The following is a 27482-nucleotide window of genomic DNA, read 5'->3' as shown; positions in this document are numbered from 1 at the left end:
CGTGGAAGCACCCTGAAGATGTCTCATGTTTTCTTAGCTACCTGCAAACAGCCTCTGGGTGTCAGCCCTTCCCCCATGTTGCCTCACCTGCAGAGCCCACTCCACCCAGGAACACTTTATCTCGTCTGTGGACAAGAACTGTGGACGGAGCAAGCTTCTCTTGCTCCCAGCTCCCAGCAGATGCAGTCCCACTCTGCTCCAAGAGGAGCCACCAATGTGCCTTTAAAAACTAGCTGGACTCAAACACACTCCTATTTCTCTGGCTCCCCTCTCCCCTTCCCCAGAGGGACCTGGGTGCTCATCCGTCATCTGGGGCTGTCTTCTTGCCCTCTGCTGTTGCTCTCTTGGTTTAACTGCTGAAGCCTTTGTGCCCGTTTCCTTGACTTCAGGTGAGCCACATTGTAATACGTACGAGTTTACTGGTCCCTTGCAGGCTACTGTGCATACTTCTATTACATACAAAAGAAACTTTGCCTTATCCCGACTGTGAAAATAATCTCTAATACTTTCTCTTTATTTTTTTAAAATATTGCCTGGTTTATGGTTTTCACAACAGGAAACTGCTAGAAACATGTACATAATATACAGCAGGGAATAGATTTTTACTTTCCTTCTTAGGCGGCCCACTGTTACTGGTCTCTCCTCTTTCGTGCAATTATATATAAATTTGGAGCTCATATTTGAGCAGATCTGTTCTGATCCCTGTGCTCCATTTCACAGCTCTGCTGACTACGGCTCTGTGGTTCTGACAGAACAGCAATGTTCTTCCTTTTGGTCATTCGATTTATTCAAAACTATCTGGTCTTGGTCCTTTTCCCTGTCCCATTGATTCTAAAATGGACAAGCAAAATCCTCTTGGGAGATGAATGATATGAATTAGTCTTAGCGCCCACTAACCCAGCCTTTCAGCTACAGCCATGACTATGAATCAGTAGAGTTTCAGGATTTTCCTTATAAATGTGCATTCTCTTAAAAAGAGGATTTGCCCTTGGGTATTCAGGGTAGGACCCTTTGAGTGGCCCTTCTAACACATTCTCCTGTTCTTCCTGGGCACATGGACAGGCGACGCTGCCCACCCGCAGGCACTTGGATGGGTGGCCTCATCACGGCCATGCGGCACTGATAAAGCCTCTCTCGGGACAGGAAGGGACTCACATCTCTACAGCAGGGCCCGCGTTGCCCACAGCCTTGCACCATCCTCTCTAAGCACCTGGGGTGAAGCAGCAGGAGGTAAAGCCACACAGCACAGCTTGTGGGAGACCAGACGTTTTAGAGGTGAGGAGACCGAGAAAAGCCTCAGTTTTGTATGTAATCATTTTTTCAAGACCAGAATGTGGAAGTGGACTACCGTGACAGATGAACAGAAGAGGCAGAGACTAGAAGGGGTGGGGGGTGGGGGTATTTTGGCTAGCCTTGAGCTTGTTCTTTGTGGGAAATGAGTAGGAGAAATGGAGGTTTCCAAGCATTGTCCTTAGTCATTCTTCAAGACAATAGAGGCAGTACGAAGCTAACGGGCCCAGGTGCTACTTCTTACCCAGCGTTCTCCGCGGACAAACACATTCCAAACCGCTTGGTGCCGGTTTCCATGCATCTTCTCATCATGAGCCGGTAGCGGGGCTCAAAGACATGGAGTGGGCAGGGAACCGTGGGGAAGGCCATGGCACACACGAAGATGGGCACGTCCCTGGTCAGACTGCAGAGCAAGGGGAAACATCACCTCAGATGCCTAAGCTGCTCGGGACAGAAATGAGTAGCTACTATAACAGCCAAAGCTGCCAAGGCTAAACAAAACCCGAGCCCAACTCAGGGCAAGCGTGGAAGGCCAGCCAAGGATCTGGCATGAGGAAGGTCCCCACTCAGCCAGCTTTCAGCCAAGTCCGTCCTATTTGGCTTGATGAGAGACAGCATCCTGAGTTATATTACTCTATCTGTAAAAGTTACAGCTTTGAAATACAGTTCAGGCGAAAACTCCACACGGGCAAAGGCATCAAATTTTAAACAGAAGAGCAAAGGTGTGTACGGAAACACCAAGCTTTAAGCAGCTGCAGAGAGGGAGCCGCTGAGAGTCACAATCCTACCTTCTGTTCAGATCCTTGTCTTTCCATTTAGAAAGTTATTTTGGTACAGAAAGCAAATCTTTAACTTTCAAAAAAATATTTTTGAAATATTTCTTGTAATTACTTACAATTATATGTTCACAGATACTTTGTAACTCACAATTTTTCCATTTAAACCTCCCCCCCCCCAAAAAAAATCTGTTATAAAAAAATAAAATCTAAGCTAAGGCTCAGCTCATGTCAACAAAGCTTTTCCTCATTATTCTGCACCAAGGAGCAATTTCTCGTGACCTAAGCACTTACTTTGACAGTTCCGACATTTCTTCATCATAAATCCTCTTCCTGTCAGACAGCTCATCTGATAAATATCGGAATATCAATTCTTCAGCCAGAACAGTTACATTAAAATTTCTGGTTGCCAACAGCTATAACAAAAAAAGGTGCGTTAAATGGTGGTAAATGGTGATTATAAATGCTGAAGGGCAACGCTTAGCCTTGAGTATGGCTTGCAGTGTTTGTGTTGTACATGACAGAAAGTGTTGGGTGGCATTTGTCGTTTGTGTGACTAGCATTCACTGGTTATACAATAATATTGGAGACAGGAGGTCTCTGTACATGTGCATAGCACAACACTGATAACCATCCTGTGACCCCTGAAAAACTTAGAAAGATGTGATGTGAATGCAATTTAATAGTGCAAGTACATCAAGCAATTTAATATGCACGTATGTATGCACAAAGTACAAAGGTTTTAAGGGTGATGGTATCTTAACACGTTTTGGCAATGAATTAGGAAGTTTTAATTGCTTTAAACTTTACTTAATTTGAACACCCTGCCACGAGTTGTGCAAGATTGGCAAAAGCAAACAAATGGGTTCCTTGGAAGCAGGCCACCCACTGTTTTTTGCATGACTAGTGAGGGGCAAGGTCAGGGTGGGAGAAGGGGGCTGGGGAGGGGGGAAACGGACAGACTGATGAAAGACGGCTTTGTCTCCAGGTTGCTTCCTGCTGCTCACATGCCTTTCCGCACTTGTCATCGCCCTATCTCTCATCTATCTGGCACGGCATAGAGAAATCCTCCCTGCCTGGGCCCTGGTGTGTTTGTTTCACTCTGTGGGGCAGATCTCCTGCAAGTCAAATGGAAGATGCACTTCCATGTAGTAATGCTGTTCAGAGGAATTCATGATTTCATAACTCCTGATAATGATTTTATAGGATTCCTGATTTTATTCCAAAGATTTTAAGCCCTCCTGTAGCATAGCAAAAGCTGTGAGGAACTCTGCAAATCTTCACTTGCCACTGACATGTAAATTACACCAGGGAGAAGATGGGCTTGAGGCAGATTTATGACCGAAGTAAACTTTCCTTTCCGTCAGGTCTTGGTGTGCTAGGACAAACAAAATGATTGCCTTAAGCTTTCTATGAAGTCATAGATAGCTGAAAAATGACTAATTAGTGCAGCCTTAATGGAAAGACATATAAACAAAAACCCTGCTGTGACCCCCTGCACCCTGTTAACCTTAAACTTTGCCAACTTATGTCGTAAATAACTTGTGATGAAGACATAAGTAAGAGATGCTTAAGTTTTAATGGAGGAAGATGTAATCAATAATCCCACTGTGTAATGAATTGTACAATAATTGCATTTGGGCTGAAAACAAAGAATAAATGTTGGAGGCTGTTAGTCTTTGGGATTTACTCCATCCCGTTGTGTATATATGTATATATCTGGATGTCTCTATGTCTGTATCAGTGTGCACGGGTGATGTCTAGGGGCGCTCTCCTGTCTCATTTGCTGAATGAATGTGTGTATGGGAATGAATGAGAATGTTCTTTTTCCTTCCTCCTTCCAGCAGCTCAGGAAGAGTTAGAAGAACTCAGAGCTCTGGGCTGGCCCAAGGTTTTTCCACTGTCCAGGGAAATTACTCAGCAGGAGGCTTTAGCCAGAGAAAGCTGCGCTGCCTGCAGGGGAGTGAAAGGGCCGAGAGTAGCTGGGCAAGGCAGCAGACGCTCAACCTGAAAGTCCGAGGACGCTGCGTCCATCTCAGTTTACTCTGACCAGTCAAAGCTGGACTTGGACAACCAACCCCCCCCCCTGCTCCCCCCCCCCCGCCTTTACCATCTCAGGGTTTTGAAAAGTTCATTTAGGCTTAGGAGTGTGGCTCAGTCTGTGTGCTTAGTGAGAAGAAGGGAAGGAGAAAAGCACATTATTCTAGTAATTGCTTGTTGCACATATCTTATCTGCACGCTCAATAAAAAAGATGGACTGAAGAGTTTATATTTGGGATAAACACCAACAAATGGCCTCCCTGTATGCCCTAGGTTTTACTCGGTTTGGTTTCAGACCAAAGACAGTAGCAACTGATGGCTGGAAAGGGCATGAAAGAGAAGGGGCAGCAGGAAGAAATGACTTGGGCACCGCAATCTATCAAACCACTTGAAGGGAATATATACTCCAAATATATATCCTGGTAGCTGTTTTCAATGTAACTCAATGATTATACCTCAACATTACTAATGTTTCTTTGTTCTTTTTCTTCTTCTTTTTTTCTTTCTTTTTTTTTTTTTTTTTTTTTTTTTGGTTTTTCAAGACAGGGTTTCTCTGTGTAGCCTTGGCTGTCCTAGACTCACTTTGTAGACCAGGCTGGCCTCGAACTCACAGCGATCCGCCTGCCTCTGCCTCCCGAGTGCTGAGATTAAAGGCATGCGCCACCACGCCCGGCTCATCTAATGTTTCCTGCTATGTGGTGATTTATGAATGAGGTGGGAAATGACCCATCTTCAACCAAAGAAGCCAAATGATTTGAACAAGTCGGTGGTAGAAGAGTCATGAGATGTCCACCAGAGCACAAGGCTAAGCACCGCCTCACCCCACCAGGCACTTACTTCCGAAAGCTTGTCTTTGCACAGTGGACAGTGTGGGGCGTGGTCAAGGCAGCGCTCGAGGCATTTTAGGCAAAATGTATGTCCGCAAGGTGTGGTGACAGGTTCGTAGAGCAGCCTGGAGAGAAGATCACAAGCTTTCAGAGAGATGTGTCTGCAACAGAGTTTCGAATGAGCTCCCTGTCTGACCAGAATGCCCTCTGCAGTCCCCACACAACCCTGGAAGTCATTTATAGCCACTCCTCTTTTACTTTATTGAATTTTTGGAAAATAAGCCAATTACTATTGATATACATTATGCTGGCTAATTTTACGTTAATTTGACACAGCTAGAGAAGAGAACTCCAACTGAGAAAATGTGCTCACTAAGATCAGGCTATGCGCAAGCCTGGAGGCTATTTTCTCAGTTAGTGGTTGTTGGAGGAGGAGTCAGCACATCGTGGGCGGTGCCATCCTGGGCTGGTGGTCCTGGTTTGGGGGGCAAGCTAGTCAGCAGCACCCCTCCATGACTTCTGCATCAGCTCCTGTCTCTAGGATCCTGCCCGGTTTGAGTCTCTGTCCTGACTTCCTTCAGTGATGGATGAGGAATGCAGACGTGTAAGCTGAATAAACCCGTTTCTTCACAACTGGCTTTTGGTCACAGTGTTTTATCACAGCAGTTGTAAATCAAATTAAGACACACACACGTATCTTAGGGGATATATACAGGTGTTGTGTGTTCACCAATTGTGCCCTAAGTGTAGCTGTAGAATCCAGAAAGGCGTACTTTTTGGAAGAGCTGCATGTAACAGCCTACCTCATACACAGAGCACACTCAAAGTCGGTCACATCAATCACAAACTCTGGCTCTTCTTCAGGACAGCTCACGTTCCTCTGAGGTGAGGAATCTGCATCTGAAAAAGTTTCCAGATGTTACAACTAACACCTGAAGTTCTGAGAAACACCATACAATGAATTTATTTCTTCAGGGTAACATTTGTCAATATAAATGTTAACAAATATAAATGTTAACAAATATAAATGTTAACAAATGAAAAAAAAACTTATCTAGTAGAGTATAAAGCAAGACTTGAACAAGTTGGTACACATTCACAAAAAGTAAAATTTCATCTAAGTGTTCTCCTTTACACTATAAAGTCCCTGCAAAATTAACTCTACAAGATAAGCTGGTATACGCATTCCTTTATGGATTTTGCTTATGTAACGAGCTTTTTAAAATCAGCTGAGTACTGACTAATACTCTACCCTTTGATGTTGGAGTGTCGTAGCAAGAAATGGCTCGCGGACCTTTCTTGGGAATTTTTTCAGGGGTGTTGACGTCACACTCATCTTCGCTGGGAAGCTGCCTCTTTAGAGTGCTGCTGGGTGCTGCTGGGACGACCCCCTCCAAAGCCTTTTTATCCTCTTCACAGTGGAGGCCCAGAATGAAATATAAAACCGGAGAGCTGGCATTCCTCAGAACGTCAGACTTCTCCGACGGAGTCTAGGTAGAAAAAGGGAGTCCTGGATGGTCAAGACCGCAGGACACAAGGAAACAAACCAAACCGCACATGCAGTAGCCTTCCTAGAAATCACTGGGATGGGGATGTGGAGATGGCTCGCGTGGGTCAAGTGCTGGCTGTGCACGCGTGAGGCCTCGGGCTTGGATCTTCAGCGCCTGTGTTTGTAAAACCTGGGTATGGCAGAGCTGCCACTTCAGTGTGAGGGGAGACAGCCAGGCCAGCTGCGATGGAAGACAACACCCAGTGTTTACCCCTAGTCTCTACACACACAAAATAGATCTCGGGGGTCGGGGGTGCGGGGCACCAGGGGCCTGGGCTGTCCAGCATGACTGACAGCATCAGAAATGCTTTATACTTTTCATGGTAAAACACAGGACAACTTCTTTCTGAGCAGGGCAATCTTCCTACCTATGGCATATGCCTCAATGTATAAATTATATATCATATGCTCAGACCAATCTGTGCTTTCTTTTCTCCAAGATAAGACAGTGTCAGATCTCCTGCAGCTGTGGAGATGTTGAGCGGCTCATCTGCAATGTTCCATTAGCTCACTGAGTTCAATTAAGAGTTTTAACCAACGTTTACATCTAGCCCACGTGATGCCATGGTGCCCAAGGAACTGCCAACACAGTAAAGCCAGCCAGTGGCAGACACCCACAATCCACACCTCGGGGCCACCTGCATGGGCGTGACTTCCAGCCCCTTCCAGAGGATCCTGGGGACTCATCTGGGCATCACAATGGGCCTTTGCTCCGCTTTGGGTGGATGATGTTGGGTTTTGATGCTCATTTTCTGAAGCTGGAAAGAACACCTCGCATATTACCTGTAAATTTTCAAGAGAGAAAATACTTTCTGAAACACTCTGAAAGGAGAAAGTCTCTAGTTAAGTTTTAAAATTCTGGAGCCAAAACAGGTCCTCCAAAGCTGAAAAGGACAGTTGTCATATTCCAACAGTCAATCTTTTAAAATTCAGACATTAAAAAAAAGATTTATTTATTATGCATACAGTATTCTGCCTGCATGTTCACCTGCAAGCCAGAAGAGGACACCTGATCTCATTATAGACGGTTATGAGCCACCATGTGGTTGCTGGGAATTGAATTCAGGACCTCTAGAAGAGCAGCCTGTGCTCTTAACCTCTGAGCCATCTCTCCAGCCCAAAATTCAGACATTTTGAAAGCACAGTGTGTTATGAACCATAGATTCTAACCCCTTTCCATCTGTCTTACCAATGATAAAATTCTAGCATCACGTCTGTGTTCTGCCTGGTTCCCACAGGCTGCATAAAACCCAAAGTGTCACAGGTTAAAGGTGAGGAGCCTGCAGGGACCTCGGGTTAAACCTAAGCTGTTATCAAGCTGGCGTGGTGGCACACGCCTTTAATCCCAGCACTCAGGAGGCAGAGGCAGGCGGATCCCCATGAGTTTGAAGCCAGCCTGGTCTACAGAGTGATTCCAGGACAGCCAAGGCTGCATAGAGAAATCCTGTCTCGAAAAAATAAAATAAAATAAAACAAAACCTAAGTTGTTATCATCCGCAGGACTGAGAATTTTCTAGAGGGCTGCTCTGTTTGTGGGCCAGAGAACTCTGGCTCAAGATTCACACACCATAACTGGGGGGGTGGGGGTGCCAGCTAGGCAGTCTGACTGCCAAACCATGTAGATGTAGCTGAATCCAAGGACTCAATGAGAATTAAAAGGAATGAACGAAAACTTAAAAACATAGACAAGTTTTGTTTGTGGTTTTTGTTTTTTTAAAACTCATTCTCTCTGCTCTTTGTGCGACAATGTGGGCGTGGCCCTCAGTGGGCTCTGAAACAGCAAGCCGAGGAGCCTCGGATGCCAGGGCCCACAGTGTAGCTTTATAAAGCAGAGCCTTGGGGGACAGGCCGCTGTGTCACAGGCATATCAGTGGAGTGATGGTAACTCTGTGGTTTAAGTGGTACCAGGCAGACGAGCATCCAGAAAGTGCTGAGACCTTAGCGCCCCGTGCTTCATTTGGTCTGAGTCTCAGACAACAGTGGTGTGGGCAGCAGCTGAGAGAAGACAGGCTTTTAGACAAGGGGCTGTGAGGGTAACAGCTGAGCGAGCACGATGACTCGACGTTACCGAGACAACGGAGGTCGCAAATCTGACGGTGGCACAGGAGACACCAGCCAGCAGCACAGTGAAAACTGTGCCTGCTCATTTTAGCCGACTACATTTCTAGCAGGGACAGACAGCATGGTCTTACAGGTAAAATGCACGCGCACTTCCTCCTGACGTGAGCACAGGGGGGGATAAAACTTCAAGATGTGGGGCTGCCAGATGGAGAAGACAGAACTCGGGGTACCCGAGAAAAGCGCCCAGAGAGGAAACCTAGGGACCGTTTTCTGTGAGAAAGTGATGTTTTGGAGAAAGCAAGCTGCTCCCAAGTATCTAAAGTGGTTTCACACAACCCTCGAAGGGAAAACTGACCTGTCTTCTATTGCACCACAAAATAAAATGTACTAACCGGCAGAAGTTATAACACAGACGTACTGGTACCTGCTTAAGTTAAACTGTGTTAACACAGGAAACACTGATGGAAGCGAACGGAAAACCCCCACTCACTGGACACGCTACATAAAGACGGGGTGAGCACTGCCCAGGCTTCTGGCCAGGACGAATTCCTACACTGAGCACGATGCAAGGGTACCCTTCTGCATCACGCTGGTGACACTTTGTTACATGGAACAGGTGAGTCTGCAGAGGCAAACTGTACCTGCTGCACACGTCGCAGTGCCTCTGACTGGGTCTTTCACAAGCTCCAGGGTGAACACTGTCGCCACAGCCTTGTACAGCAACTTGGCCTCACGGGTCGACCTCTTACCACAACTGGGGTGTGTGAACCTTGTCTCATCAGACACTCTGTGCACACTTACCAAGAAGCTATAAAACGTGGTACATGTGGGTGCTGTGTTGCTGGTGCGCTATCAGGGGCATGTGCTGCTTTTACGGGCAAGGACGGCTGGCATGACACAAAGCCGGAAGGAGGAAGTGGTTTGTGAGAACTCACCTTCTGCGTTTCTTTCTTCGCTGAGTTACACTCGGGATTTAAAGCAAGGCAGTAGATAAACTCCTTCAACACCTCTTTACTTCTTCCCAATCTGGAGAGGATCTGAGCCTTGATATGGTGCCCCTGGAGTTACCCAAAGACAAAGAATGCATCTTAAAGCCCAGCAGGACCGTGTATGCCTGGCTACAACGGCTCTGGAAAACGTATTAGAACAATCTGGTTGGGTGGGTATAAAGACAGTATCTCCCTGTCTTGAAAACTGGCAAACTCCACTGTTTAATAAACACACCTACAGCCAGGATGCAGGAATCACTGTAACTGATGTTTGTGCCCAAAGAAGTTTTGAAGGACATGCTAAGAAAGAAATGGAATCTTACCGGCCTAATTTTATTACTTATATTTATGAAATTTATATAACTTACAAAAACTCTCGAATAGCTAAAGCAATCTGGGAAAAAGATCCAAGGCAGGCATACACCATATGAATTCAAAATATAAATTATGACAAGTAAAACAGTTATAATTCATATATACTAGCACTCGCTGTTTTTGGGGTGTGTATATGCACACATGCCACAGGTGTAGGCGCTCACAGAGGCCAGATGGTGTAGGGACTAAAGAAGTGGTGTGTCTTTTTGGTATTTATCTTACATTCCCATATCTTAGTAAAGGTCTTGCTTGAAATCCTTAACCATTTAACCCAGTGAATTATTACTGGCTGGTAAGATCACTTCAGACACGCTGAGCTCAACACCTTCTTATCTTACAGTCTTATATGTTGCTAACGTATGTTTACTTTTTCATCTCTGTTCTAACTATCCTTTGAAACTCAGGAATGTCAAAGTCCAGTGAAGGCCTACTCACCAAATTCTTGTTTTTAGAACGTGTGGTTTCTGGTCCCATTGGTTGAGTGTCAATCTTAAATTTCCTTCCTTCCTTTTGTTCACTTTGGTTTTATTTAAGATTGATTTTTTATTTATGTGTTTGTGTGTATGTGCCACATGTCAGAGCAGGATGTTGGATGCCTTGGAGCCGGAACTGAAGGCAGTTGTGAGCCACCCAATGAGGCCAAACCCAAGTCCTCTGGAAGACCAGCACACATTCTTACCAGCGGAGCCATCTCTCCAGCCCTTTACCTTGGTTTTGATTTGTTCTTCTTAATCCAGTTTCATAAGGACAAAGATTTGTGACCTTTGTCCTTAAATAGGAGATGATAATAATATAAACTTCTCTCTAATAATGGCTTTAACTACATCTAAGAAACTAAATGTATATGTATTTTATTGTTAATTTCAAATGGTTACTATTTTTGGACCTCTGGCCTTAAATAGGAGACGATAATAATGTAAATTTCCCTCAAGAGTGGTTTTAACTACATCTAAAAATTAAGTGTATAATATACTTTATCATTAATTTTAAATGTTTGGTAGTTCCTTTTGATTTCTCCTCTGTCCGAAGGATTAAGAAATAAGTTGCAGATACATAAGGATTTCATAAATAGTTTTGAGGAAACCTTCATTAGGAGATTTCAATATTTTGAATCTTGGTACTGTTTGATGCACACCGGATCTAACAGGCATTAGGAAGGATATGTATATTATAGTTAAAATGCATTGTTCTACAAGTGCCAATTAGGTTGAGGTGACGCCTTCCTCTGTCTCTTAAATATTCCTTACATCTCTACTGAAACTCTTTGAGACTAATATGGCCACTTAACTTCTGTGTACCTTGCATTTTCATAATACATTGTTACAGCTACTTAAGTCTGCCCATCTAATGTGGATCTCTCGTGGACCCCATGCACGGGCCTTTGCATGATCCCCTTGCAGGCTGGCTGGTGCTTTCCCTCCCCACTTTGAACACACTGCTCTTCTGTTCACTGGCCTCGGTCCATCACTTCCTGCTATTTCCCCACACGCCATGCTTTCTTGCTACATTCAAGATTTCCCTAATAACGCCAGCTCATATAGCAGATTGATTGTGATTTAAGGTTTTTGCATTGTTTCTCGTTCATCTCAAGAACCTGAAATTAATGTTTCCCACTAAATTTGAAAGTCATTATCTTTTCAATCTTTCTCTCTCTCTCCGTTTTCTCTCTTCCCTTCCTGTGGTTTCAACTGAACATAAGTTACATTATTTTATGGTCTCACTGAATTTCTATTTTTTCCTTTCTGTTCTGTTACTTGGATTGGGGTTTTCACTTCCTCTGTAACTAACCCTGTTGCTTCTGTACCAACTTTCAGTCTCAAAACTTATAACTATCATTTTAAGGTCAGTTTCCCTGCTGAGTTTGCTGTTATTCTTTGGTTCTTTGGGTTTAATTTCATGTAACTTTTGACCTTATTTATGCAGGATGGACATTTCTAACCCTGGACTCTGACACTGGAAAGTCCCCAAATGCAAAGCATTTTCAGCACGGGCCTCAAGTCACAAGCAGGAAATTCCACACCATAAAGGTTTGTTTCATGCACAAAATTTAAAAATACTGTATTATGCTGTATAAAGAAATTAATTACTTATGTTAGCTCTATATAAAGCATAAAGTCTGTGCTTACAGTAGCTGAGCTGTATCATTATATGTGCAACTGTCCTCAAAATATGAACATATTCAAAACCCCAAATACATTTTGCTCCCAGGCATCTTGAATACAGATTCTGAGAACTGTGCTGACTGCAAACCATTGAGCTAAATATGGTATGCACCAAGAGTAAAGCGCATCACTATTCAAACATTACCTAAGTCCAGGAGTGAACTTGGTCTCTTAAGTCATACTGGTTCAGAATGAAATAGTTGCTGGTTTAGACAACCATAAAATAGGGAAAATACACATTGTCTGCAGGCGCCTAACCACAGTCGCACTAACTTAAGAATAGAAGCACCGTAACCCAGGGCTGGGGAGATGTCTTAGTGTGGCAAAGCACTCGCTGCACACGCATGAGGACTTCAGCTCTAACTCCAGCTACCCATATGAAAGCAGCTGGGAGCGTGGCATTCTGGGAGGCAGAGACAGGAGGACCCCAGGGGTTCACTGATGAGCCAATCTAGTTAATGAGCGAGCTCCAGGTTCAGTGAGAGACCCTGCATCAAATATAAGGTGGAAGAGCAATTGAGGAAGACATCCCAGTGTTGACCTCTGGCCTCTACATGTACCTGTATAGGTGAATGCAATGGCGCATGCATGTGAGTGTGCACATGCGCACACACACGCACATTCACACACACACACACACACACACACACACTCTCACACACACACACACACACACACACACACACACACACACACACACTCACCAAGGCCAATGGGTAAACATACGTCACCTTGGTCAGTAGAGGCTCCCTCTGACAAACTGTGTCGGCATCCTGCAGGGCTTGTTCATAGTTCTTCATGGTTAAATACAACTCTGCTCTCAGCAGCAATAATGAGCTGTCATCAGGGGCTGACAGACAGGAGAAATACAAATGGCTGCACTTAAAATACATTGTTGTCAGTCATTAAACACATTAAGTTAGCTATGATCAGGGTGTAAAGTGAATAAATAAGTTAATTTTAAAATATTAAGTTAGAAAATAAGCACAAAGACAAATATGAAACAGCACCCCCCAGTGGTCATATGTAGTATTCACTAGTTAAATGAGAATAACCCAGAGTTTGAGGAAAACAGAAACCAAGAAAAACAAGCTAATATTAGCTGTTCCTTTAAGCACACTGGCTCAATTTCCAATAACAGATCAGTACTTCCTTAAACCAATAATCCAAATCCAAATGTTTTCAAATCTGAGCTTGAGGTTTAGGGGCATTTCAGACTTTGGATTTTAAAATTAGAAATGGAAGACACTCAAATTTAAAAAAAAGGAAAAAGATAAGTCTTTAAAACCTGAAACACTTCTAGACCCAACTATTTTGGACCACAGAAAGCCATGCTATATAATTAGGTATTTTTAAAGGGACATATGAAATATGTCTCTTAGGAAACACACTAAGAAGCCCAAGCTTTAAAGACTAATGGAAAAGGGACAGGGACATGGCCCCACACAGGCATGGAGACCTCAGCTTGGATCCCAGCACCCAAGAAAAAAGAAAAAGGCGGGAGCAGAGGAACATGCCTGCAGTCATGTTGCTGTGGAGGCAAACGAAGGCAGTGTCGTTGGTCACCCAGCCGAAGTGGAGCCACAGGTTCAGTAAAAGACCTCGACTTAAGATAAAGTGGAGAGTTTGAGGAAAGCACCTGACACCAACGTCTGGTCTCCGCATGCACATGCCCCTCCTTGTGCACACACATGAGCACATACGTAAGGAAGGGCTCCGCCAAGCCTGAGCACCGCAAACATGGCTCTGGCAGGCCTTGCCTTTTAGTCACCAAGGTCTAGTCCCATGTTTGGGCCCTTGCTCCTCTTGAGGCTGACCACCAAGGTCCAGCTATCAAAGCATTAAAAGTCCAACAATCAAAAGCGCCCTTTGGTCACCTAATTAACGTGACCAATCAAAATTTAGCACCTCATCCTAACACAGGGTTTCCCCCTTTACCTTTATAAACTGCCATTTGCCTGTGGGCCACGTCTGTCTCCTCTCTACCCAGAGGCAGTATTTGTGGCCCCACCCAGCACAGCCTCCCAAATGCCCCTCCCCCTCTCCTTTGTTCCTTTCCCCTCTCCTTCATCCTCTGTCTTCCATCTCCATCCCTTATCCCTGCCCTTTGTCCTTCCTCTGTACTGAGAACTTGGTCTTGGGGGTCCTGGGCTCACACCCATCCTTTACAATGCTTCCTGTTTATTAAGCTTATGTAAATAAGCAAGAGAATGTGCAGGGAAAAAATAATGTGCGATAGGACTTAAGGCATAGAAAGCTACAGAAAGGAATGTGTTATGGATATCTGGCATTGAGAGGCACGGCAGGGAGCAGGAGTCACTGTAGACAAAAGCGTACCACAGCAGTCAGCAGAGATTTCTAAAAAGCTTGACAACAAATATTTTAGGCTTTGAGGGAGAAAAAGGAAATGAGACTATTACACAGGCACTTGTATTCACAAGTTTTTAAAAACCGATACAAACCAAAGCTTAACCATAAATGTCTCTCACTGAAACGTGGTCGAAACAGCCTATAATTAACCTTTTTGAGACAGAAAGTAAACAACACAAAATAGCTTCAGGAAGTTCCTGAAACTGACCAGATTCACTAAGACCCTCCCTCTCAATAATAAACAATAAAGACTGTTGGGAGCCAAGCTGCAAGGAGGACTCTCAGACAAGCCAGGCTGCAAAGGAGGTAAGTCAAGCAGCCTGGAAAAAGCAGGAACCAGCGGGGCTTGAAGAGGTGTAGACCAACTGAGCCACCAGGAAAGAACACTCAACCTGCTGAGCTGCCTTCAAGTTGGACAGTATACCCCAAATGTCCAGCTTTTAGGAGTCATCACTCATCCTGGGATGGGCTTGGGTGAAGCACCTGTCCAAGCCATTTCTGCTCCTGTAAGTAACCCCAATAAAACATATCGGTTCAACAATTTGGACTTTGGCAAGTTCTGCGCCTGTGCCTGTGTAGTCTCTCATGAGTAATGCACGTCTACTATGGAATTCTCTGGTGTAAGGAGAACACTTCCCTTATGGTTCAAATGCTTCCATCATCAACAGCAAGTAGAAATGTCCCCCTGTTAGTCATGAACCATAATGAGATCTTATGTGTTCCGTCTTTGAAGATGTACATACAAATTGAAAGGAGCTGACAGAACTCATAAGCAAGTGTGTGACTTTCTTTAACTTTTGTATATGTGGGTGGATGCCTCGCTTGCACCACAGGCATGCTTGGTGCCCTCTGAGGCCAGGACCTGGAAACCTCTGGAACTGACATTACAGGTGGTTGTGAGCTGCTGTATGAGTTCCAGAAATCAAATCCAAGTCCTCTGCAAGAGCATGGAGTGTGCTTAACCTCTGAGCTATCTCTCCAGCCCCAAGTGTATGGGTTTTTAACACACACACACACACACACACACACACACACACACACACACACACACACAATTTTTCCTTGTTCTTGAGAATTTCACACATGTATACAGTGAAATATGATCACATCCGCCCCCGGCTCCCCTCCAGCTTCACTAATGTCCTTCCTAACTTCATACTGTCTACAGGCTGCAGTGACGTTTTCCGTCCCCACGCCTCCCGTGTCCATGGGAACAGTGTCTCCCATACCTTCTCATCCCCCCTTGGGATGGCTTTTAGAAAACCTCCAGCCTCTACACCCTGAATGGCTCTTGTTCACTTTTGCCTTTACATTTGGCGACAGTACCCCTTACACAATCAATCCAAATGGCCGCCTAATGGCACCCTAGATCCAATAGTATTCAGGACCTTCACAAATGCTGCGAGCGACAGGGGACATGGAAAGAGATTCCCTGTGTCCAAGCTTTCTCTACCTCTGCGCCACGCCTGCTTTCTGATCTTCCTGTTCCCCGACTCAGCTCCTTTTGATTCTCAGCCTCCTCAATTACCAACTCACGGTACCCCAAGTGGGAGATGGTAGTCAATGCTTTGCTATATAGCATTTGTCACAGACGCTCATCAGGCATGATCAAAACACAGGGGGCACACACCCCACTCTCTCAGTTCCTGGGTGCAGACAGAAGTGCTCTAACACTCCTCAAACGTCCTTACCCTCCTAACATCATCCCTCCTGGACAGCTTCGATCCCACCTCTCTGTCCTCAGGGTCACTCTGTCTCTGGTTTCAGACTTTAACCTCCACATGTCAGCCATTAGCACTTTGTCTGACCGCTTTGGAGGATGCTCGTGCGCATCCCGCCCAGGTCAATCTCATGACCTATTCATAGCCTCGCCCATTGGACTACTAGACTCTCTAACCCTGCTGCTTATGTCCAAAGGTCCACAATGCCCTGAACCTTTGCAGCATTGAAGTTTACTACTGCCAACTGCTGGGTGGCCTTGTGCCCTGGTGCTCCTTTTTCAAAAACTGGGCGTGGTACCCAGTGAAGAGCCATTGCTGGTTCCCATCACAGGGCTTGTAGCAGCATGGTATGACGAAGGAGTGTTCAGATCCTATCATTTCTTGCAGTCTTGGTTACAACCACTGCTGTCGCTGCTGGAGCGGCGGACTGACCACTTCCCTAGCTAGTGACCGTCAATTTCCTCTCAGTCCATCCTTAGCCTCCAAGGCCACACAGACTCATTCGCTGCCACAGTGCTGTAAAACTAGCAAGGATTTGATTTACTAACAGCAGAGACAAGTGGCCTTTGCCTCTTCCTCGGGGAGGATTGTTGCTTCTATGTTACCCACTCTGGTATAGTAAAAGAAAAAAAAAATCAGACAGCTCCAGACAGATCTCCAGAGAACTGTAAAGAACAGCTTGATGCCTCTCACCAGAGTGCCACTGGCAGTTCACTATGAAACTGAACACTACCCTTCTTAACCGCCTTCTCCTCCTTTTCTTATTCCTACTAACCACACCCTGCCTCATAAACTCCTTGTCTATTTTTCACAACAACAGATCCAAAGATTTCTAACCAGACTTTTAATCAGTTGCTTACAGGAGTACCAGCGCCTAGCTACAGAGCCAGATGCCTGCACCTTCTAACCACACCCTGATATTAAAGGCCAAGGGCGCCCTAAGGATTTTCATGCATCCAACCAAAATGAAGTAGTCTGATAAGGTCACCTACTTTCCCAACCCCTGGTTTATTAATAATAAGCAAAAAAGGGGAACGTAGGGCGAAAGGTCTGCGCTCACTTCCGCGATTGAAAACCTACCAAAACCAACCAGTCCCCGAGCACAACATCTCACCAAATCCTGTGTAGGGTCAAACAGCCAAGGAAAGCACACTCTGCCCCTGATTTCACCCCAAGCTCAAGACCAGGGCCAAGAAAAAGAATCTCATCTGTAGAAAAAATTTAATCCAGCAACATGGCTGCTCTGGCAAGAGATCACATCCAAAGGCCTTCTAGGTTTATGTGATCTGCCTGGAAGGCAGACACGCCCTGGATTCCAGTATGATATAGCTGAAATACAGACACACCCTTAGTACACACATTTAACCCCGAACAATGAAGGTAAGGTTAGTTTACAGGAGGAAGCAGCCATATTTGAAAGTGACCTCTAATTGAGGGGCAGACAAAGTGACAAATCAGAGAAAGATTTGACCGAATGAGTCAGAGATAGGACACGCCCAGCTCTCATGAGGACAGGAAAGAGAGGCTACCTAAGAGCAGTGCAGAGGGGCCAGGTAGGGAGGTAACTTTACTAGGACAGTTATACAGAGACAGGTTGCAGAGGGAGAAGAAACTAGACACAGGTGAAGACAGAACGAGCCAGAGAAATGAGAAACCAGAAGATTAGAACATACTGCCAAAGTTAGTATGAGATTACTACCAAGCCTTTATACCCAAGGGCACCATGTTCCAGGAAGTTGTTGCAGGATCTGAGAGATGAAAGCACCGTGTCTTCCTAAACCTGTTCTGGTGGATTATGCTAAGTAACTTGTCTAACATTGAATTATATTCATATTCCTTTTTATTTATTATAATTTACATTACATCCAGATGTTATCCTCTTCCTCTTCTCTTCCCATTCCCTCCCTCCCTCTTCCACCCTATTCCCCTTCCCTAGAACTCTGACATGGGTAGGGGGAACCTCCTCCCCCACTGTCTGACCTATCAGGTCTCTTCAGGATAGTCTGCATCCTCTGCCTGTGTGCCTGCGAGGTCACCTTGCCAAGGGGGCAGTTGTCAAATCACAGGCACCAGAGTTCATGTCGTAGGCAGTTTCCATTCTCCCCACAAGCATGGAGAATGAGCTGTCCATCACTATATGTGAACAGGGGGTCTAGGTTCTCTGCACGCACTGTCCTTGGTTGGTGTATCAGTTTGTGCAGGTCCCCCTGGGTTCAGATCTGCTGGCCTTGATGGTCTCCCTGTGGAGCTCCTGACCCCTGTGGGTCATTCCATACCTACATTCTTCCATAGAACTCCCAGTGCTTCGCCCAGAGCCCAGCTGCGAGTCCCAGTATCTGTCCCGATCCCTCGCTGGGCTAATACGCATTCGTAAGTGAGTATATACCATGTGTGTCTTTCTGGATTTGGGTTACCTCACTCATGATCTTTTCTAGTTCCATCCATTTGCCTGCAAATTTCAAGATTTCCCCGTCTTTAATAGCTAAGTAGTATTCTGTTGTGTAAATGTACCACAGTTTCTTTCTCCATTCTTTGGTTCAGGGACACTAGGTTGTTTTCAGATTCTGGCTATTACGAGTAAGGCTGCTATGCACATAGTTGAGCAAATGTCCTTGTTGTGTGGTGGAGCATCTTTTGGGTCTATGCCCAGAAGTGGCATAGCTGGGTCTTGAGGTAGCACTATTCCCAATTTTCTGAGAAAGCACCAGATTGATTTCCAAAGTGGTTGCACAAGTTTGCACTCCCACCAGCAATGAGGAGTGTGCCCCTTTCTCCACATCCTCACCAGCACGTGCTGTCACCTGAGTTTTGATCTTAGCCATTCCGACGGGTGTAAGATGGATATCCTCATATTCTTAATCAGGTTGCCAGACTTGAATACTAAGGCATTTGGTCAGGGTTTCTCATCCACACATGTGTGTGAGATTGGTCCACACAGCTTATCTCATAAGAGGAGATGGAAATGTTCCTGTGGCCGAGGGTCTGAGATAAAACCAAGCCTTGCAAGTCTCAGTGCCTTGCTGGCAGAAAACAACCCCTCAGCAACACTACAGGTTCTTTCAGATTACTCATCCACACCAGCCTTTTACTTGTTCCTGGGCCAGTTTTGATCATTTGTATTTCCCTGTATAAAATCATCTATTTTCTATTGTTTTACAGTTGGTTATAAACTGTTGTGTTTAATTTCACTGACTCACTCCGGATGCTACTTGTCTTTTGTGTTTTTTCTTCACGTTCTTGTCCGTTCCAGGACTGGGTGGTGACCCAGCCTGGCTGGTTAAGCAGTTCTATTTCTTTACGGAGCAGCTGTAGCGGCTTATGCAGATGCAACCAGAACACGAAGCTTCATGACAAATTATCCGACCTTAGATGCAAGATCTGGGGCCGGGCGTGGTGGCGCACGCCTTTAATCCCAGCACTCGGGAGGCAGAGGCAGGCGGATCGCTGTGAGTTCGAAGCCAGCCTGGTCTACAAAGTGAGTCCAGGACAGCCAAGGCTACACAGAGAAACCCTGTCTTGAAAAAGCAAAAAAAAAAAAAAAAAAGATCTGAATTTGAGGTTCGTTTTCGCCACTGCTCATCACTCCTCTGCCGGGCCAGTCATATGCTGACCTCGTCTTGAGGTTGGCTGGGTTAAGGTCACCCTTCTGTTCTTTCAAATCCTTCTTTTCGAACAAAGCATTTGGGTTTACTCCTCGCATTCCGAAGGCTGCTTTTCCTGCAGTCCAAAATTAATGAGACTCGCGTCTCAGGTAGACATCAGGTGAGTCAAACCGTTCTCTAAGCGGTAAGACTTAAACTAATGGAACCAAGGGAGACTGTCCACAAATCACTAAAAAAATCAACAGAAGCGGAAAAGCAACATTTACTCCTTTTGTGTGGGGAGCATACGGCAGAAGCTGTATGTGCGTACCTGCCAAGTAACTGACCCTAAGTCAGAAGGGCCGTCAAGGACCTCCTGACACGCTGCCTGTGAGACGGACGGAAGGATGTATGTTCTGTATTTCAAGTCTATCGGAGACGATCCTCCAGCTTTCCCAGAGTGGCTGCTGCCGCCCTGCTGTAAGTGCTGTCAAAGGCGCATGGCAAGCAGAGAAGAGAACCGTGGTCTTGTGTGTGTAAAGCAGTACAGCTTGTGTTGAGGTCCCTGGGAACCGCAAAAGCGAAGGCAACCCTCCTCAGAGGCTGCTGACTGACTAGGTCCACCTGCCGTCACCACCCGGGTCATTCTCAGGACGGAAGACGTTCCCGTGTGTGAGATCCCATTTGACAGATCCCCCGTAAGCGTGACCACCATGCTGGGTGTCACTAGCAGATGATGTAATACCTTTGGCTATTTCAGGCTTCCAAGGAATGTGCTGCTTACAGTCTTAAGTTTTTGTTTCTTCGTTAAGGTTCTAGTCACCAGTGATCTTTCCATACTGACCTTATGCTGGACAAGCTTGGTAACTCACCTGGAATTTCTGATAGTTCCACTGTGGCATGCTGACAAGGCACCTTCAGGTATGGAGAGCTAAAACATTTCCAATCCTACCATCTTTTTATTTTCCCCTCACTGCACTGGCCGGCATCTTAGATTTAATGCTGGATAGCAGACGTAGTGACCTTTGTCACTTCTTCCTTAGGAAGACACTCAGTTCTTCACCAAAGGAAGACTCAGTTTTTACATCAAGCCTGTGATGGCTTCATAGGTTTTTGGGGGCGTTTCTTAACAAATTTCTTAAATTCCTTTTTATTCCTCATTCCCTATGATGTTTTTAAGATGAGCCACAATATTTCTATTTTTTCTTCCTGTAAATGTGAGTTGGTTTGCAAACGTTAAACAAAACTTAACCTCTACCTGAGATGTGCCAGCCTCCAGGGCTATCGTTTGGTTAAATGTGATCATTTGTTTGGCTTTTGACAGCTTTGCATGTTAGAAGCACTGGACAATGTTTTTTGTTTGTTTGTTTGTTTTTTGTCACTAATTTCTGCTCTTAACTTTTTAGCATCTTGGAACACGGCCAGGAGTTCACAGACTTGCTGGCCTTGGTATGACAAGCATTTTGTGCAGCACACTGGCTCCAAAACACTGCTGCTTAGTTCAACCCTTTAGTGTCTGCTGCATTTATCTTATAGTCTAACCCAGGAGTTGGCCTACATAGCAACAGGCTCCTGGTCCTGTGAATTCGAACAGGTGATTTGGTCTGCAGGTAATCTATGTGGTAACACTTACGAGATAAAAATGCCAAAGTGTCTTATTCCAAACTATATTCCTATCTATGCTTCCATCCCTGTTTTACCCATGACTAGGGGTTTTGCTCAGCATCTCCCCTTAGTGCTGTCACCTTGCATTCATGGTGTGTGTACTCACATTCTTGGCACTCGGGAGCACTGCTTTGCTCCTAAGGAGCCAGATCCTACATCCTAACCCTCTCCATCCCTCTCAGTCTCTCTGCCTTTCATTTCACTATGCTAATTTTGTCACATCAGGGCTCTTTGTGTCAGTCTATATGCCATTTCTTATCAACCCAACCCCGTTTCTGACGTGTTAACACCATATAGCCATGCTTCATTTAATCCAGCCTGTCAGCACCTTAGCGGAATAGTCAGCTCACCTACATTCAACGTAAAATAAATGGTGTCTCGTTTGTTCCCTGTTACTATGCTCTCCACTTTTAATATTTTTACTAAGTGTGTGTTTGTGTGTGTGCATGCATGTGTGCATGTGTATGTGCGTCTGCATGTGTGTATGTGTGTATGCATGTGTGTGCGTGCATGCATGTGTGCATGTGTGTGTGTATGTGTGTGTGCGTGCGCATGTGTGTGTGTGTGTGTGCATGCGTGCGTGTGCGTGACTGGGCAGGGGACCGCCTTGCTGTAGAGCTTGTGGAAGTTGTGCAGTTAGTTGTTTTCTTTTATGTGCGCCTGGCTTCAGACCCTTCTCCCCCCACGCAGGCTGATGTCTTCACCTGCTGAGCCATCTCAGAGATCCCTTATTCCTCCATCTTTTGGATGGACCAAATAGTTGTTATTTCACTAGAACTTTTTGAATTTCCCTTTTTTGTTTGTTTATTTGTTTGTTAGTTTTTTGAGACAAGGCTGTCCTGGACTCACTTTGTAGACCAAGGCTGTCCTGGACTCACTTTGTAGACCAAGCTGGCCTCGAACTCACAGAGATAAGCCTGCCTCTGTCTCGCCTAACTAAATTTTACCTTTTTATCTTTTTGCTAGTTGTTCAATTGAATACATTATACAAAATTACCAGTATATTTCTCATGCTTTTGCCACACCCAAGGCAACAAATTCACCACACACTATTTATTGCTCACCTGGGCTCTCTGCTCAATGTTCTGCTTTGGTAAGAGTTATAAATGCCACAAAACATCATTTTTTTTTTTTGAGAGGTCACTTTAATTTGTAGGGTTAAATCTCTAGACTTCACTCCTTCCTTGGTCCTTTTACATGGGTCATTTTTCTTCCACGAAGCCTTTCCCTTGGGATGTGATGAAGCACAGCTCTGGTTTCAATCAAGCCCTTCCGGGTTACCCATAGCTTTGGCCTCAAGAGTCTTGACTTCTCTTTCACTTATGAAAGGTATTTTCAGTTGGAAAACAACTTCCAGACAGGCTTTTTAAAAATTCTTTGTTTTATTTTAATTTTTCCCAGCAATCCAAAAATGTTATTCCACTGGCTTCTGGGCTTCATTAACTTTGTGCGAGAGTTGGCTGTCAGTCTTATTGTGACTCCTTCAAGGACACACGCCCACTCTCTTCCCTAACTGCTTTCAGATTTTTTCCTTCTTTTTTTGGGAAATCTTGATTCGTGATTCGATGAGTCACAGTTTTTCACCAGCTATGGGAATATCTTGGCTTTTCCCCCCTTAAATATTTATTGTTCTCTTTCTCTTCACTCTTCACCTGGGGGTCCAACTTCATAGACATCAGAACTTTCATCTGTGTCCCATATCCTTTGTTTGCTCTGTTTGATCTCTGTCTCTCTACGGTCCAGTATGGAAACAGTCTATAAATTTGTGTCTTAGTTTCCTGTCTGTTGCTGTGATAAAGACCATCACCAAAGGCAGCTTATGGGGGAAACAGTTTATTGGGCTTATGTATCCCAGGTCCAGTCCATTGAGAGAAGTTAAGGCAGGAACTCAAGTAAGAGGGATGGTGGTTACTGGCTTGCTCTGTTTTCTTTCTTACATGCCTCCGGTGAGCCACCTCCCCAGGGCTAGCACTGCCCACGGTGAGCCACCTCCCCAGGGCTAGCACTGCCCACGGTGAGCCACCTCCCCAGGGCTAGCACTGCCCATGGTGAGCCACCTCCCCAGGGCTAGCACTGCCCACGGTGAGCCACCTCCCCAGGGCTAGCACTGCCTACGGTGAGCCACCTCCCCAGGGCTAGCACTGCCCACGGTGAGCCACCTCCCCAGGGCTAGCACTGCCCACGGTGAGCCACCTCCCCAGGGCTAGCACTGTCCACAGTGAGCCACCTCCCCAGGGCTAGCACTGCCCACGGTGAGCCACCTCCCCAGGGCTAGCACTGTCGACAGTGAGCTGCCTCTGTCCACATCAATTATCAATTAGAAGTATGTCCCACAGGCTTGTCCACAGACCAGTCTGACGGGGTGTTCTCCTAATTGACAAAACCCCTGACCAACAACTTGTTTCTGGCATTTTTTTTCATCCTAACATCTGATGCATGCAGGTCTAGTTCCGCCGCCCAACCCCCCCCCCCCCCCCCGCCATCTAATTAACTTCTAAATTCAGACAATCCTAGATTATCCATCTTTTGTGTGTGTGTGACCAATTATCTGCCGAGTTCACTATCTTTTCATTCACATCTGTTCTCTTTGACATATGTATTTAATTACATTCATAACTTGTTGGTGAAGATTACTCACAAAGGCTCCAAGTGACTGGGCGAATTTTACCTTGTCTATGGAAAGAACCAAGAGAGAGAAGCATTTGGGACACACTGCTAACGGTTGGTACAAGCACAAACTTGCTAATTCCAAACATTTATGGCTTTCCTTACTGTACCGAAGCCTCTAATTTGAGCTAATACATCATGAAACTTAATAGTGTCCATGCGTGCATGTATGTGTGTTTGTGTGCACGTGTGTGGTGTGTACGCAGGCATGTATGTGGTATGTGCAAACGTGTGTGTGCATGAATGTGTCTAAGTGTGTGTAGGTCTGGGTGTGTTTCCTTGTGCAGCGCTGGGACTTGAACTCATGGCCTCACGGATGGTAATTAGTCACTACCACTGAGCTACAACTGCACTCTCCTTTTTCATTTATAGATTTTGAAACTAGGGAATCTGATTTTCTTTTCTACTGTTTGAATAGGACATCAATATGGGATATATTCAATATAAGTTGCCAAATGAAAGGACTGAAAACTGAATTCTAAAGTACAAACATACATAATACATGCTTAAGACAGAGCTATATAGTTTATGAAACTATCAGAAAGCTAACATATATGTATTCTCCATCCCCAAAGCCAAGAAATAAATTGCACAGGTCTCTCCCAAGCTTTCTCACAACCAATAGTCCCCTTTCTCACCAAAAAATGACTTCACCCTGACTTCTAACACCCTGTAGAGTTTTGCCTGCTCACCTTCAAACAAGTGGAATCACAGTAAACATGCTTTTGTGTCTGGTGGCTGTTTCTTCTCTTCTTTTTCATTTTTCTTTCTTTTGTAGTGGTGGTACCAAATACTGAATGACACATGATCATCAGACATAGCCCCCTCCCCACTGGGCTATAGGCCCCACCCCGTCTTTTTCATTACGAGGCAGGTTTTGAGCTCACTATAGCCTGGGCAGATGGCGAAGTTGCTATTCTCCTACCTCGTGCTCCCAGTGGCTGGGATTACAGACAGACCAGTTCTAGCAGGCCTGACAAGTCTAGCTGCTTTCATTCGCACCGTGTGTGTGTGTGTGTGTGTGTGTGTGTGTGTCATTCCTCGTGCTGCAGTCTGTAACTGCAGCTGGTTTGTGGTCTCCTGTGGCACTCCATGAAGGCATGAGAGTATCCTCTCCCATTCTGCTCTTACTGGACTTTTTTCCCACTTTTAATTTATGCGCAGGAGTGCTTTGCCTACATGGGTTTATGTGCGCTATGACTACGGCGGTCAGAAGAGGCGCCAGATTCCGCCGGAACTGCAGTTACTTTCTGGTTGTAATTCCCCCATTGAAATGCTGGGAACGGAACTCTGGTCCTCATCAAGTGCTCTTAAGCAGTGAGCCATCCCTCCAGCTCCAGAAGGGACTCAGTTGATGTCTTACAACTCTTGTACAGTCCTCAGGTGCCCATGTATATGGACCTCTTTGAAATTGTTAGAAACCAGTCTTTTAATACACAGATACTACCAAACAAATTTCCAGGGAGATAATTTGCACGGACAGTTCTCATCTGCTTTAACATCTAAACACAGGCCAAGTATTTCAAATGGTACAGGCATGCTTGAACTGGGGAGCGCAGAGAATGCAAAAACGCAATGGGCAAAATAAAGTAAAAGACTGATCTTTTAAATACTGAAGACGTGTAAATAGTATTTTGGATACAGAGTGGAAAAGACTGTTAAAATAAAATATTACTTGCTTCTTGTCACCCTACTTACCATATGTACTAGAAAATTTATTCAAGTTACACAGCTTACATTACAGGTCTTTGGCTAACACTGCTATACCTCACACAGCAGAATCTTGGAAAAGACACCGCACGATGCACCTGCAGGGTGAGGCTGTGCACCTTGTACCCCTTACTGCCCTTGAAATTAAAATGCAACCGGCCCCCACCCAGCCCCGTGGTCACCACCGTCGAGGCTGACTCACCCATGTCCAGGGCCTGCTGGCACCTGAGCAGCGCGGCCTCGGGCTGCTGCTGGTGCTGCAGTCCCCGCGCCTGGCACGCCAGCCTGCGCAAGCGACACTCGGCGGGGAAGCACCTCTCCAGCAGCCCGCTCAGCACCACGTTCACGCGCCGGGCCTGCGCGCGCGCCGGCACCAGCTCCACGCAGCGCTTGCACACCGTGAGCCCGCTGGCCAGCGTCACCGGCTTGTAGAGCAGCCGCCCGCAGCGGGGACAGCCCAGCAGGTCGCGGGGCGCCACGGCCACCATCGGGGCCCCAGATGCGCAGCCGGGCCTGGCCACCGCAGGAGGCCGTTTCTCGCGCAGGCCCAGAGCGCGCGCCAGGCCGCTCGCCAGCTCGGCCAGCTCCTCCGGCTGCAGGGGGCCGAGCAGCGCGGCGCCCCGGAACGCGCCGATGGCCTCGGGCAGGCGGCCGGCGCGGGCCAGCGCGTCCCCCAGCTGCAGGCACAGGCCGCGCTCCGGCTGCGCCAGGCCGGCCAGCAGCGAGCGGAAGAGCTCGGCCGCCTCCTCGTAGTCGCCGGCGAGGAAGGCCGCGGCGCCCTGCCCCAGGCGCTCAGCCGAGGGCTCCTCGAGGCTGCAGCGCACGCCCTGCGGGTCGGGAGCCTGGGGCGCCGGCTCGGGGCTCATCGCGTGGAGCTGGGTGATGCTCGGCTGCAGGAGCGCGACCTCCGCCTTCGCCTTCAGCCACGCGCGTCAGCGGATCTGGGCGCTCCGAGCCGCGGTGACCACGCTGGAAGGGCCCGGAGGAGGCGCGGCGCAGCGCATGCGGCCCAGCCCCGGCTCACGCGAGGCGCCGTGCGCGCCCCAGTGGCTCACGTCAGCCAAGTGGCCGTGGAAGCGTGGCGACCCCCCTCTCAGCGCCGGCGTCCTGACTGAACCTTTTCCAGCTCCCGGAGGGCAGCCCCCGCACCTGTGCGCGCGCAGCTACATCCCGCCACCCGCCGCTGTCGCTGCGGGTGCTGAAGTGTCCCAGGATGCTCGCGGCACTACATCCAGTTCTTCTGCATCTCGGTACCTGGCGGTTTCCCCCAAGGCCCGGATGCCTAGATGACCCTAGGCTTCTAGAAGCCAAAGGAGGCAGTTTCCAAGCCCTTCATTAATCCCTAGGAGAATAAGAGTCTACAGAAGAGACCCTGGGCTCTCTGGTGACACAAGCATGCAGACAATGAAGATTAATTAATACATACATATAAATTAGGCATACATTAAACGTCTTGAAAATACCAATGAAACTACAGTAATAGGAAGCAGATAGGAGGTCATGTGGGGCTGGGAAAAGGACATGCTTATAAAATCATATGAGGAAATCCTTAGGGGTGATATCTTGACTGTGGTGATAGTCTTAATAGTAGGTAGGTGAACAGTCAGACAAGGTAACCAAGGAAACTGCAGCCCTGTTCCCTGAAGGTTGAAAATCCCCTCTGTAGTTAAACACTCTTGAAGCTTCAAATGGGTTGTCC

At 46.3% G+C, this 27482-nt stretch overlaps 1 protein-coding gene across 1 annotated transcript in view; it reads right to left on the bottom strand.

Annotated features, from left to right (window-relative positions):
* Lonrf2 (LON peptidase N-terminal domain and ring finger 2) overlaps positions 1 to 26663 on the bottom strand; it is a 34791-nt gene extending 8128 nt beyond the window's left edge. The window contains exons 1-9 of the mRNA XM_051152751.1: positions 25986 to 26663; positions 12801 to 12919; positions 9479 to 9601; positions 7110 to 7265; positions 6228 to 6423; positions 5737 to 5833; positions 4944 to 5058; positions 2361 to 2482; positions 1535 to 1693 (exon numbers count right to left, since the gene is read on the bottom strand). Of these exons, the coding sequence (XP_051008708.1) occupies positions 1535 to 1693; positions 2361 to 2482; positions 4944 to 5058; positions 5737 to 5833; positions 6228 to 6423; positions 7110 to 7265; positions 9479 to 9601; positions 12801 to 12919; positions 25986 to 26649 (1751 nt within the window). The 5' untranslated portion in view covers positions 26650 to 26663. The remainder of the gene's footprint in view (positions 1 to 1534; positions 1694 to 2360; positions 2483 to 4943; positions 5059 to 5736; positions 5834 to 6227; positions 6424 to 7109; positions 7266 to 9478; positions 9602 to 12800; positions 12920 to 25985) is intronic.
* Positions 26664 to 27482: the final 819 nt, after the last annotated feature.

Source organism: Acomys russatus, chromosome 11 (genome assembly GCF_903995435.1).
Source record: "Acomys russatus chromosome 11, mAcoRus1.1, whole genome shotgun sequence".
NCBI classification, from domain to species: Eukaryota; Metazoa; Chordata; class Mammalia; order Rodentia; family Muridae; genus Acomys; species Acomys russatus.
The sequence above is the reverse complement of the archived record's forward strand: the minus strand, read 5'-3'. Positions and strand labels throughout refer to the sequence as shown.